Genomic DNA, 14,694 nt, shown 5'->3' on the forward strand with positions numbered 1-14,694 from the left:
AGGTCAGTGGTACACTGGTTTTCCAACAGTTACCTTTTGCTTTTAGATGATGATTGGTTTGTGGAGCACTCAACTGCACTGTCATCAGTGCCTGTACAAATTCCCAATTTTTACACAGTCCAATCTAGCCACTGTCACAAATGATAATGATGAAGAAAACACAAACACCCAGTCCCTAGTCAGAGAAAATCCCCAACCCGACCAGGAATCAAACCCGATTTAGAGGCAGCAATGCTAGCCACTTGACCACGAGCTGCGGACATTTGCTTTTAGAGATGATAGTTTTTATGGACCATTATAAATTGTATTTTTCAAATGTCTTTTTAGTTTGTGTATTTTGCTAAATTATTTAATGAAGTTATTGTATATGAATTACACAATCAAGTAATTTAGATCTGTATGACATTTTCCCATTATTCACTCAGTAGTTTTAAAGGATATAACATAAATGGATAGATAAAAAAATAGTCCACTAACAAAGTGGTGGCAGGAGAACACACATATATAGGTATTTAAATTTGCAAACTTTTGAAGCCAGTGGCCCCTTCTTCTGGGGAAAAAAAAAAAAAAAAAAAAAAAAAAAAAAGAGGATTGAAGGCAGAGGAAGAGGGGCAGTTTTAAAGAGGTGTATATGTGGCCTCTATGATCACCAGGGCCCGGATTTGAAGGTTTTTCACCTTACAGAAAGTAAAAAATGGCTAAATCACACTTAAAGAGGACTTTCCCAGGAAAAGTAAAAGCTAAAGAGAAATTCCGCTGAAAACATCATTTAAATAGATTTTCTGAATTAATACTAAGGAAACTCGGTCATGTGAAATTGCACATGTTAAGAAATGATATAATAAAGAAATTTAAACACTGTACTGAAATCAAGATGTGTTTGGCACAATAAAATTTGTGTTTATTTCGTGATAATGTGTCAGCATGCTCTTACATCAGTATCACTTTAAATCTACTTATTTTTGTAGTTCAGAAGATGTAAGAAATATAGCCCACATTGAAATCACAACACAATGTATGACAAATCATTGTTTTGAGAATATGTCCACATGCTGCTGCACAGGGACAAACTCGCCCACCCTCTACTAAAAGACGCCCACCAACAGAGTGATATATTAAAGGAATGGATCATGACACTTAAATCTATTTATTTTTGCAGTAACAAAGTAAAGTGGCATGGTGTGTTGACTTACACTGAGTAGTGTGCTTTAAGAGTAATTTTGTCATGCCTGAACAGAAATCTTCAAAAAATGGTATTTTTTAGGCAGTTGATTGGGGAATACTCCTGTTTCATAACTGAGAGCCAAGTAATTTTTTTGCCAAGCCCTTCAAAAATAAGTAGGAAATCATAGGTTACTTTGGTCATTCATTTTATCTACCAGTTTTCTTCCCTCAGATTTTCAAGTCAAAATTTAAAATTACTTTACTGACATTCATATGTGAGCCAATTGAAGTTGACATTTTACATAATCACATTCTCACTTTTTAGTCACTATAGTCTTCTTAGTTTAAAAAAAAAAGTCACATTTTCTTCCACATAAGGATCTGCAGCTCACATTAGCATCAGCAGGAAGAAGATCAAACAACAGCTTCACCCATTAACTTCCTCTACAACAAGGAGCACATTGGACAGCTTTAATCTAGACTTGAGTGAGAATCTACGATTGGCTAATGTGCCATAGGATGTGCTACAGAACCCTATTTTTAAGGGCGTCCTGGAGAGTATTGGCGGCCACAGTATACCAGTTGGGTTGACAATCCGCAAAAATGATTTGAAAAAGGTGTACGTACAGACTATCGCTGATCTTGGCTTTCAGTTGGTGAAACCACTGAGAGTTGTGGAAGATTTATAGTTGATGTCATGGTGAAGGAATTAGATTTGATGGTACCAGGAAAAACTCACCTATTCCTGTGTAAAGAATTGGAGAAGACGAACCGCATTACAGTAGCTTCCACTGTCAGAGACACCCTATGCTTCCTAGGCCAGGGGAAGATAAGGATTAGGAATTTTTGCTGTTGGTGTTAGACTGTGCTGCCCATATGTTACATGCAGGAGCAACACTGATAGAATTCTATCTGAGCATGATCCATCACACTTGCCTTGCTCATGGCCTACACCATCTAGCAGAGGAAATAAGTAATAATTTTCTTGGGGTTAACAGTATCACATTCAGTCCTTTAAGGAAATGGCTCCAAACATTCCCCTCCCACCCAAACCCATAGTTACATGGTGGTCCACCTGGTTCTTGACATACTACCAAAAAGCTCGAGAGGTTAAACACACTCGATTCTAGTGAATCAGCTTTTACTGAAAAAGCCAAGATGTCCCTTAAGAATAAAAAGAATGTTGCATCTAGGGCATTTTTAAAAACTCATTTCTAACATCTACCGGTTGCAGTTCAACACTTAGGGTCTGCATCTCTACCACAGAAAGAGTCTGTAGATGTAATCTCCAAGATGCAGATGTATCTGGAGGAAATACCTGCTTCACTGGGTGCAGCATATGTCACTAAATTAAGGAATATTCTTGTCAGGAATCCTGGATATGAAGAAAGTGTCCGTCATTATTGTGGGCTGATCCTTTTCATGAATTAGATAGAACATGAATACAGCAAATAAAAAAAAAATAATAAATATCTAGGAATAAAAATGGAAAAGTATTTAACCATTAGAGATCACATAAATGATAGAGAGAAAGTAACATATTCAGAATAAGTTTTCAAAAAGGTTACTTTAGTTTTCATGTGTCCCTGCTTGTGAGTCAAAACTTAAGCTGTCTTTTGATTACCTTGGCATTAATTTATTTGGGTAACTGTGCAGATAAATGAAATCAGTTGTGTAATCACTTTCGGTCCAATAAATCTCTGCATCTACTTTTGTCTTCCTCGTTTACATTACAGTAAACTTATTTTCTGTTTCCTCCTTGAAGAAAGAACATTTAGTTTAAAGATGGACTGCACTGGGGGCCACAAGTTACTTCCTCAATGAAATATGCACCTTTGACCTCTTGTGCTGTAGAGGGATTTTTCTCAGCCTACAAAAATTTACTGACAGGCAACAGGAAAGGTTTCAGCTTACAAACCTTAGGAATACGCTTAATTGTGTACTGCAATACCAAAAAGAAATATAAAATTCCTTATTAGTTGCAGCATACAATGGACTGTGGTAATACATATATACACATTTCAAGTGAGTCTTTTTATGTGAGTGACTCATGAAAAGAATTTTTCAGTAACAGATTTTTCATTAAAATATTATAAAAAGAGATAGTAATTATAGCATGGGTAAATATCTAAATTTTTTATGCATTTTCTGAGTGCCAGTATAAGGAATAGTTAATTGTGCATTCTACACAAAGAATTAGAACAACTGTGTCAAAATTATAGTAAAATTTTCTATGTTAATATTAGTGCTCATTATATCTTTCATTAAAAGATTCCAAAAAGGTTAAAACAGTTTGCTTCAACCTAAAAAGAGCTATTTCATGAAAATGAAGAGGTAAAATTCATCTTACAAAAATATGAAATTGTAGGCCCTGGTGATCATCAACTGGCAAGCCATTGCTGCTACATGTTACTTATATTTCTTATCTATCAAGATTTTCGTTATCCTTGGAGAATAATTTTTATCTGTCGCCAAAATATTGGGGCTCTGTAACAAATCATTTTCTGTCCAACCACATGTGCTAGCTTGTTTGCCTTTGTAATCATTCCAGAGACTTCCCTGCTGCTGAGAATGTGGGGTTTTTCCCATTAATCATACTAAAAGGGTCAGCCAGAGCCTACTTGGTGGGCTTACATGGCAACAATTTCCCTATGAGGGCCACTGCACAAAAGGTTCTTAATATTCTACTAGGAGACAGCCCTCTACAGTTGCAGCAGTAAGCAAGGAAGGAAGGAAGACTAGTGTTTTAACTTCCTGCTGACACTGAGACGGAGCACGAGCTCGGATTATTTCAAGGCTGGGGAAGGTAATCTGATGTGCCCTTTCAAAGGGGCCATACCAGCATTTGCCAGGAGTGACTTAGGGAAATAATGAAACACCAAAATCTGGATGGCCAGTCCAGTGTGCTAACCACTGTGTCACCTCACTTGGTGTGGAGGTAAGCAGGAGAAGACAATAGCCAACAACAAGGCTTTCATTCTGCTTCCGATTCTGATTGGCTGGAAGACCTATATGTTAAATAATTTCATGGAGCAGGTTGGAGCTCATGAAACCAATTGGTTGCTTGGGTGCATGGTGCTGACATGGCAAGTCATGTGTCCACTGGGGCAGAGTTTATGTTTATCATCATCATTTCAGAGTACTGGAGTGAGTGATTCTTGTGATCAATGAGATCACTTTTACGGTATGGAAATCCCACAGAGCATTTGAAACTGCATTCACATGTGTGGCTCAGTGATAGTGGACTGTTTAGGTACAGAGAGAGACCTCAGAGCATAGCGTGGAGCCTTTAGCTAGCTGGAGATGTGGTTAGATAAAAGTAATCAACCTGGCTAGAGTTGTTTGATACCAATAAGCTTCCCTAATTTCCTTGAAAATCTGAGAGTGATGTTTGAATTTAAGCTGTGTTCCTGTTTGTTGTTAGTGTAATTATCAATGGTTGTCACCAGTGAAAGTGATTGAAATGTCACCAGTGGATCTTTCTAGTCCAATGGTTAGAGGTCGGAATCTTAGATGATATAATTAGATGTAGCATGGCTTTTCATTATTGACTTTCGAATTGTGAAATTTAACCCTGTCTCGTGGACTAAAGCAACACAGGTGAGCTTTATTTAATCTCTTTGTCAAACATTTTTTCCGATTAAATCCAGAGAGTAGTAGATCGCATCACTGGTCTTGTGTGCCACACATCATCCAGAGTATGTGGATTCAGGCCGTGGCTGTGCATGTTTTTTTGCACACTACTGTAGCTTTGAACATGGACAAAAGAAAGCTTTTCAACTTCAGTATCATAATACAGAAGTAGCAGTTTTTCGTCATTATGAAGCAAGGAGTGTTTAATTGTAATCATTACATGCATGACACATTCTACATCTCTAAATGTGTGTATACTTGCCTAACTGAATCCAGTATCAGTGCTCCAGTAAACTCATCCGTATAGTCATTGAACCACCTGAAAATTGAAGTATGAATCTAATAACAATCATTATGAAAGAAAAAAAACTTAAAAGAAATTCTCATGTTTATTGCTCACCTATGGTATGACAGTAGAGCTGCACAACTTTTTGACCAGTATGTATGATCAGAAATATCCATAAGTTTCTCTGTAGTGTGGTTTGGTTTCTTGTTGTGTAAGCTGTTTGTCTTCTCAAAATTATTGCCACTCTGACTGGCAAATTTCTTGTCAGTTCCATGTAGTTTAGCATTGTGTACATTCTCTGTGCTATTAAAATCTACTCTCCTGTTTATATTCTCCTGTTTATACTTCAGTTTCTCTTCTAGGGGTGTCACTGTATATGAAACCTGTAACAATCTTGTTAGACAGACAGTAGAATTCTGCGATAATTCCCTGAAAACTGGTTTCACAATGTGTGCACATGTTTTGCTGGAATTCCTGTTTCCATTATCATTTTTGGGCATAGTAAAAACCAGATCAATGTTATCAAATCCTCTTCCCATTATACCATCAGAAGAGTGACCTAAGTCAAAGGTGTGGCCAAGCTCATGTAAAGCTGATCCCAGAGTGGTTGAAAAACAGCTGCCATATGTTCCCCTGAAATTTTCAAAAACTAAATATGCACAAAACACAAATAACAAAATGCTTACTAACACTATAGGAATCTTCACAAAAACTACACATTTTTTAAACATCAAACAATCAAATCAACTTATGAAATTCTGGACAGTCACATCGCAATTCAGGAAAAAAAATGATATTTTCTGACCATTAATTCCACACAGTAGGTTTTAATTTGTTTTCGAACTGATTATCACATTATTTACGTTAAGGTCAGAACTAAACTCATACCATACCTTATGGGCTTGGTGTTATTTTCCTCAATACAAAGTTCTTGTATTTATGTGGTACAGTTAACCTTTCTGAAAATCTAATTTCCATTTGAAGAAAAGGGTTCCATCCATGCAAGATATATGCCTTTAGTGCCATATTTTATGTTGCTGAATGGAACTTTATGGTCCAAATAATCAAAGGCCTTGGCAGTGCCACAGGTTACATGAGCGGGATAATTTTGTATGTTTAACTCTACTGGTACCATTTTGATGTCTTATACCTATGGGCTTGTTGTACAGAACTGACAATAAAAACATCGAGTGAAACAGAATTGATATGTGGCATACCCCAAGCAAGTGCCACAGTTCTTCTGCTGCTCCTAATCTATATAAATGATTTAGGAGACAATCTGAGCAGCCCTCTTTGACTGCTTGCACATGATGCTGTTATTTACCATCTAATAAAGTCATCAGAAGGTCAAAACCAACTGTAAAATGATTTACCCAAGATATCTATATGGTGCCAAAAGTGGCAGTTGACTGTAAACAATGAAAAGAGTGATGTCACCTACATGAGTACTAAATGGCATTCATTGCATTTCTGTTACACAATAAATCACACAAAGTTAAAGGTTGCTGATTCAACTACATACCTAAGGATTACAATTACAAACAACTTAAACTGGATCCATCAGATAGAAAATATTGTGGTCCATCAGATAGAAAATATTGTGGAGAAGGTGAATGGAAGACTGTGTTTTATTGTGAGAACACATAGAAGATGCAAGAATCTACCAAAGAGACTGCCTACATTACACTTGTCTGTCCTCTTCCGGAGTAGTGCTGTACAGTACGGGTTCCTTACCAGACAGGATTGATGGAGGACACTGATAAAGTTCAAAGAAGGGCAGCTCATTTTACGCTATCAAAAAACAGGCGAGAGAATGTCACAGAGATGATGTGAGATGGGATAGCAATAATGAACACAGAGGCATTTTTCATTGTGGTGAAACATTTTCACAAAATTTCAGTCACTAACTTTCCCCTTGGAATCCGAAAATGTTTTGTTGATTCTCACCTACATAGGGAAAAATGATCATTGTAATAAAATTAGAGAATCTGGAGCTTACACTGAAAGATTTAAGTTCCTTTTTTTCCCATATACTGTTTGAAAATAAAATGGTAGAGAACTAGTCTGAAAAAATTTCGATGAACCCTCTGCCAACTATTTAATTGTGAACTCCAGAGTAATTCTGTGGATGTAGATTCTTTGTGAAAGACAAAGTAAAAGACATTTAGCAACTTATATTCTAAAAATAATTCCAATGTAGGTCATGTTATCAAATTTATTTGAAAGAGAATAAAATGGACCTGTAATCAGAGGGTTGCCACAGGTTTTGGAAATCATGGAATATAGGGAATTTCAAATACATTAGGGAAATCAGGGAAATATCAGGGAAATTTGAAAAAAACACTGGAAAATCTTGTTTTTGTCTCAGTAGATGAAATGGTTTGTTTACTGAGGTGTCATGTACTGTCGCTGGCTGGGTGCAGCTGAGTACGTGCAGTGCTTCCCTACTCCCTCATTCCTACTGCTTCTCCCCTTCCTACCAATCCCCTCAGCTTGCAGTCAGTACTGCCACCACTTCTTGTCATTAGCCTAGCAGCTGCCGATGAGAGGCATGAGGAGTGGTTTGTTTAGGTCTGTTTCTCAGAGACTTGACGCAACAGCCTTAGACAGTGGTCACATGTGTGTGAGTTATGTCTGAGTGATTGTGTGTGTGCTCTCATTTTCTGACAAAAGCTATGGCTGAAAATTTAGTTGTGAGAGGATGATTGGCTTTTCTGTGTGCCTGTCTGTGGCTCAGCAATAATCTTTATGGTGAGTTGCTATCTATCATTATTATTGATTCTCAAAGTATTTGAACAAGTTATCCATTGCACTGATTGATCACCGCGGTCTCATTTCATCAACATGCTGTCTGTAGCTAGTAATAGCTGGCCACATGAGTGGATTTCTGCAACGGGCCAAAACCGCAGGCCGTTTCTGCATGTATTTGTACTGGATCGGGCCTGTCAATCTGAAGCTATTTGGTTCCCACTAATATGCAGGCCCTGCCTCTTGAATCTAGTCTCACCGCGACTACCCGCAGGCCAGATCTGTTTGTGTGTGACATAATGCAGCACATTTTCATGGTTTATCCATGGACCCAGGACTGTAGTGCTCCTCAGCAGGCCACAGACGGTGGATTTAAGGGACTTTGACTGTCTCACTGCAAGTATGTTGTGCAGTGTGGTGTTTTACAGACATTTTATTTGTTGTAGTACATTTTGGCACTTCAAAAGAAGTTTATATGTTAGAAAGTGTGAACGGTAAGAAGAAGAAAATTGTGTCAGTTGCTGGCAGTTTATACATAAAAAAAATATATATATGTCGTGTGACTAGGGTCTCCCATCGGGTAGACTGTTTGCCTGGTTCAAGTCTTTCCATTTTACGCCACTTCGGCGACTCGCACATCGATGGGGATGAAATGATGATAATTAGGACAACACAACACCCAGTCCCTGAGCGGAGAAAATCTCCGACCCAGTCGGGAATCGAACCCGGGCCCTTAGGATTGACATTCTGTCACGCTGACCACTCAGCTCCCGAGGGCAGACAGTTTATACATTATATACTCATATATTTCTCGAAAGAAAAGTCACACACCACCTGTAAAATAATGGGTATAACACAGTGGATAATAACTGAAAACAACAAACATAGTAGAACCAATTTTTTTTGGTGGTCACAGTGTTGGTTTACACAATTCTTCCCCGCATTTTACATTTCTTTCAAGAAGCCTACTTTCTTCTGAGGTTATTTCTTTAGTCACTGAAGGTGTTTTAAATCTGTCTTGCGACTCCAAGAAAATGCCTATTTTTGTCACCAAATGTGTTTCTTTTTTTGCAGTAAAATAACATCAGTGGTTTTAATGAAACACATGTACCATTTAGCTTGCTTTCTCCATCTAAAAACAGGTTCATTACAAAAGATGTTGATGTTAGTACTCAAGATTTTGCTCACATCAGGAAATGTCATCTGCTTGGAAGATGGTTCCTCGTTTGCACTATTGTTTTTGTACCAGAGCTGCAAAGACCGTCACCAACTTATGTCTTAACTTGTCGTTGAGATCTCAAAATTTGTCTGGGAAAAATCATAAAACTTGTCTGGAAATCAGGGAATTTCACTTAGGGAAACTTGCAGCAACCCTGAATCAGAGGCTTTGCTTCTACATTTATGACAGTAATGCTTGGAGTTTACGGCACCCAAAATTGCAGTTTCAGTGCCCATACTAAAATATGCTAAGATGATTCTCACCAAATATTTGAAATTGTTAGATTAATACCATATAATCCTTTATAAAGCCCATTCACTCACTCTCATCCATTCTCACGGACATGTTGCACGAGTGACAGATGGGTTGTTTTTCACGATTTCATGGATGACATGGGGCACGCATATTGTTGTATACCATTTAGTTTTAACTGTTCAGTGGTATATCAAAGCAGGGCTTCACAGCAAATGTGCTCCATGAGCAGACAGTGAGTGGAGGCCTGTGAGCAGCCAATACTGTACTTCCTCCATTATCACAGGGCATAGGATGGGAGACATATGGAGACTAGTGTAAACAAGGAAATTGATGCTGAGGGAAATACTTGAAGAAAACTAGACTGTCTTTATATTCTTTGTCAGTTTACAAGTTTACAGATCATTTACTTCAAGCTGCTCCTCCCCTGACAACTGGCACTCTGTCTGTAGACACATGCCAATAAATTCCATGACAAATCATCTGTATTTCCTAATGCTTTCTTCAACACTGCTTAGAATTTCACATCCAGCTGTGTGCCTGCGATATCTACACTTTCATAGAGTGCTAAGGAATATGCAACTCTCTCTTTACAAATACTTTTCAAGCTGGCTCTGAAAGTTGTTTGCCAGAAACTGGATGGGAGGCTTGGTTGTCATGTCTGATAACAGTGCTGCACTACCAAGTATTATTTTATTAAGTCACAGTCCATGAAAGGATGGAAGGACTTTTATAAAAGTACCACAATTTTGTAGGTCATCTGAACAGAAAATTTGTGTAACATTTCTTACTCTTCAGAGAGCTTTCTTTTAAGTGTAAAACCTAAGCACTATAAACCCTGATATTTTCCATTCCTGTGTTCTCTGTTGTAGCCAGAAGTACTGCCTTTGTAAACTGAACTTCCTGGAGGTACACTAAACATTTTGGTAGCCCACATTTTTGTGTAAAATAAGATACCTTGCACAGGAGATTGGAGTGGAAGACACTGCCAGTGTTACACAATGTCAACTCGCCATTGCTGCTATCAGGTGGCACCGCTGTCAAAACTGACACCCTCCTATTTCATGGTTGGTGCTTCTCCTGTGTAGTTGTGACCACACGGTACATGCAGATTTGCCTCACTCCCCACCACACTACCACTGATCTGCTTGTGAACAGATGCAAGTTCGTCAAAATCAGCAAGTTGTTAAGCCCTTCCCTAAAGCAGTCGTCATACATGTACAGTGAAACTAAAGAAACAAGTGATCATTTTTTCAGAAGTGCTTCATGACTGAACCATTTTTGACGGCTTCACTTCACCTTGACAGACCTCTTCATTTATCCATTGTGTTTTATAGATACCAACAACAAGGAGAACCATCAGGAATGACAAATGAGTCAATTTATGCATTAAGAAATGAAAGTAAGCCATAGAAACATAATCTTAAACTGTATTAACAATAAAGTATTACTATGCTGCCTAATGCTATTCATGCTTATGCCACCCTAACTTAAAGGAGCAAATCAGAAAGAAAGCTGCACTGTTTAAAACACTGCCATTTGCTCAGTAGACCTAAATGGCTGCTGTTTATTTCCTATTGGTAGTTTAATATTTACTTGATTATAATAGTATTTTTCAAAGAAAATGGTTACCTACATCAGTAAATATTCAGTGCTATTTATGATACATCACTACTTGTTGTGCAGCTTTGCAATGAACACTGCTACCCATCACACTCCTAACCAATGAGGATATATCATTTGGCCACTCAGAACATAGCAGCTCCTAACTCGCACCACAACATTAGGTGTCGAACCTTTTTGAATCTACTTCCTTTGTTGCCTATTTTTTTTACCACTTTCTGGACATTTTTGTTTGAACTTTTACCATTTGTCGTTGAGGATATTTCTGTTTCAGATCCAATTTTTCAATTTATTTGTTTGTGCTGCCACATATTGATTTAATTTTAATATTTTTCTGCTTTGTAATGGCTGCCCCACCACCCCAAGCCCCACGTATGCCTGCCTCGCACTTATCAGCACCTCAATTACAAGTTCCTTTGCCACCAATGCTCGATCTAATGCAGTTTCTTCAGTTATAATGCAACAAATGATGCAGCTTACTGAGATGAAGGGCTTCATTCAGATGCGGATGGCAGCCAATGAGAATCATAATCTGATGACAACAGCTATAGCAGTGCCACAACTTACACAACCATCATTAGTGCCTTGGTTGTACCCATTTGAAGAGAACAAAGAAGTCTAGGTTGAATACTTGGCCCAGTTTGAAGCTCATCTATTTGCACACCAAGTACCAGGTACTTTTTTCTTATCAACACATGGTGTATCAACATATAGTGTGTGCTGTAAATTATTCCCCACTTAGCCACCAGAGTTTGTGACCTATGAAGAATTAATCCATGCTTTGAACAGCTACTATGATGAGAAAGTCCATGAGGCAGCTGCCAGGTTTAAATTTTTTTTTAAAGCAATCAGGACAAACTTATAGGCAGTCGGTGACAGACTTACAAGGACTTATTTGGCAGTTTAAGTTTAAATGTTAAGTGTTGCAAGTATTATATTGAACTCATGATACATGATGCCATTATTCAAAATGTGGCTGGTAATAGACTAAGGAAACAGATTCTCAAGTTTCCTGACCCTTTCTTGTTTCAAAGTATTTACTATCAAGACTATTGTGACAGTGCCATAGACAGTTTTCAGTCAGTCAACATTTTTGCACCTAGCAATAGCATTGTGTGGCCATGTGAACAGACTGGTTCCAAGTCAAGCACATGGTGACTCATTCAGGCTCAGCACAGCCAGCCAGCCCCATTTAAACAGCCAGACCAACAATGCACCAGTGTCAAGTCTTGCCTGTGCTGCTTCTAAGCGCATAAGTGTCACTTATGGCCATCACAAAACACATGTTCAGGCAGTATGCTTTAAAAAAAGGCTCCCTCTCCTAATACATGCCAATAGGAATGAAACTTTGCTGTAAATGTTGTGTATTCTGAACCAAACACCAGAGCCTCTAGTGTGGAACGGATCAAGAAATCAATAGCCTCTTCTTCAGTGCAACACTACTCTAACAAACTTTTGTGGACCTTGTGATAGTCGGCCAAACTAATTATCTGCAATTAGCTATGGGTGCCTCAGTATCTTTGCTAAATTCCAGTGCTTATGATCTTCTTGGCAAGCCCAAGCTGCCAAAATCACACACTAAGTTTACAGCACCTAATGGACCAGACACTCCAATACTCAGTATTTGTTCCTTTCTGCAATACACCAGAATTTGTGAAAAACTGATATTTCAGGTTTGTGTTCACGTAACAATGCAAATATATTTGGCCTTGATTTGTTTGGGTTGTGTGTGGTAGACAATGAGTTGTCAGTTACCCCTTTTGATTCAAAGGGCACTGTTGCTCAGTTGTGTGCTGAATTCAAAGACTTCTGAGCTGATGGCTTAGCCAAAGCTTCCGATTTTGTTGCACTCATGACCATGAAAGACAATGCATAGCTTCGCTTCTTCAGGGCTCACACTGTATCACATACATTCTGTGAACAGGTAGTTCAGGAACTTTCAGAGGCAGGACAGTGGAATTATTGCTCCCACCGCAACCAGTCAGTTGGTATTTCCCTTAGTACTTATCATGAAGCCTTCAAGCAAATTGCGTATCTGCACAGACTTTAAGGCAAAAGTAAGCCACCAAACAGGGATTGATTCATTTCCTTTGCCTCGATCTGATGAACTTACAGACCATTTGGGAGCTGGTTGTTACTCCTCTAAGATTGATTTATATGATGCCTACCTCCAGATCCCTTTAGATGAACAGCCACAGCAAGCATCTGTAATTAATACACAGAGGAGACTATTCAAATTTATTTGTTTTCTTTTTGGTACTACATACACCACCAGCAATTTTCCAGTGCTATTTGGAACAATTAACTGCATCTGTGCCTTTGTGTACAAATTATGTAGATGATATTGTGGGTCAGGTCACACCACAGACAGGCACCTCGGTAATTTGGGCACCTTGTTGCAATTGTTGGCAGAGGCAGGCCTTAAATGCAACACAGACAATTGCATGTTCTTTCAAACAGACTGAGTACTTGGGGTGTAATTATTTCTGAGGGTGTTCATTTGGCACGAGTTGCACTTTCAGATCATTCATGACCTCAAACCTCCGTGGAATGTTACTGAATTACATACAGTCAGTACTAGGGAAGTTGACTACATCTTTTTCATTCAAAATGAAGCAGAGATAGCAGCACCATTGTAATGCCTTCACTCCAAGAATGTACCTTTCATGTGATCCCAGAATATGACATTGTTTTTCGACAGTTGCCTAGTTTATTTTGAATCTCCCAAACCTTTAATCTTGGCCATGGATGCCTGTTCTATGACACTGATACTATAATCTCTTGCACAGGATTGATTCTGCTGACAGAGCAATAGTCTTCGCCTCCAAATTGCTTAACAAAGCTCAGAGTAGTTATTCTAAAATAGAGGAGGCGGTTCTTGCCATCATCTTAGAGTGACTAAATTTCATCAGTGTTTGTACATAAGAAAACTCTACTTGGCGACTGACCACAAGCTTTTAAAGTCACTTTTCAACCCAGCCAACCCATTCCAAATTGCACTGTGCAGAAATTTCAATGCTGGGCACTCATCTTAATGCACTACCATTACAAAATAATGTATACGCCCACATCCAAGCACGACAATGCAGACATGCTTTTTGCATCTTCCCTTGGGACTGGATGCGGACTCTTGATGCTTCAGAAGCATCTTGTTGCCACACCATTGCCAGGACTCAGACATGCTGGACCATTTTTCATTAGATCACTGGAAGATCACCCAGATCACAGCAGCAGAACCTGACTGCAGATTCTGTTGCGCTATGTCCGCATTGGTTGGCCTCACACTGAGAGACAAATTGTTAGTCCTGTGATTCACTGACACTTTGAACATTGGCATGACTTGTCTGTGTTACAAGGTGTCCTATTGCTATGCACTGAATCTAAACAATCACATGTGGTGATTCTGAAGGTTCTCTGGAGACACATTCTTAGTTTGCTTCATCGGGGTCACTGGGGTGTGGTCCATATCAAACAATCAGCTCACTGACAATGTATGTGGTTTGATACGGTCTCAAATAGAACAGATGACAGCTCAGTGGTCACGTTTGTGCGGAACACCAGGTGGCCCCCCTCAATGGTTTTTTGATTGGCCAAAGCCTGGAGCACCTCAACAGTGCTTCCATTTGGATTTTGCAGGACTCTTTCTTTGACTGTTGTCGACATATATTGCGAGATTACTTTTGTGGTTCCCATGCACTCTACGATGACACATTGCACCCTTCTCTTCTTGCAGTACATATTTTGCCTTGCGGGTTTACCCGAGTTGCTT

The 14,694-nt window shown here is 38.8% G+C and overlaps 1 protein-coding gene across 1 annotated transcript in view; it reads right to left on the reverse strand.

The window, feature by feature from the left end:
• Window positions 1–14,694, reverse strand: part of LOC126188955 (uncharacterized) — a 65,242-nt gene that overhangs the window by 18,167 nt on the left and 32,381 nt on the right. The window contains exons 2-3 of the mRNA XM_049930716.1: window positions 5,198–5,716; window positions 5,060–5,116 (exon numbers count right to left, since the gene is read on the reverse strand). Of these exons, the coding sequence (XP_049786673.1) occupies window positions 5,060–5,116; window positions 5,198–5,716 (576 nt within the window). The remainder of the gene's footprint in view (window positions 1–5,059; window positions 5,117–5,197; window positions 5,717–14,694) is intronic.

Source organism: Schistocerca cancellata, chromosome 1 (genome assembly GCF_023864275.1).
Source record: "Schistocerca cancellata isolate TAMUIC-IGC-003103 chromosome 1, iqSchCanc2.1, whole genome shotgun sequence".
Taxonomy (NCBI): domain Eukaryota; kingdom Metazoa; phylum Arthropoda; class Insecta; order Orthoptera; family Acrididae; genus Schistocerca; species Schistocerca cancellata.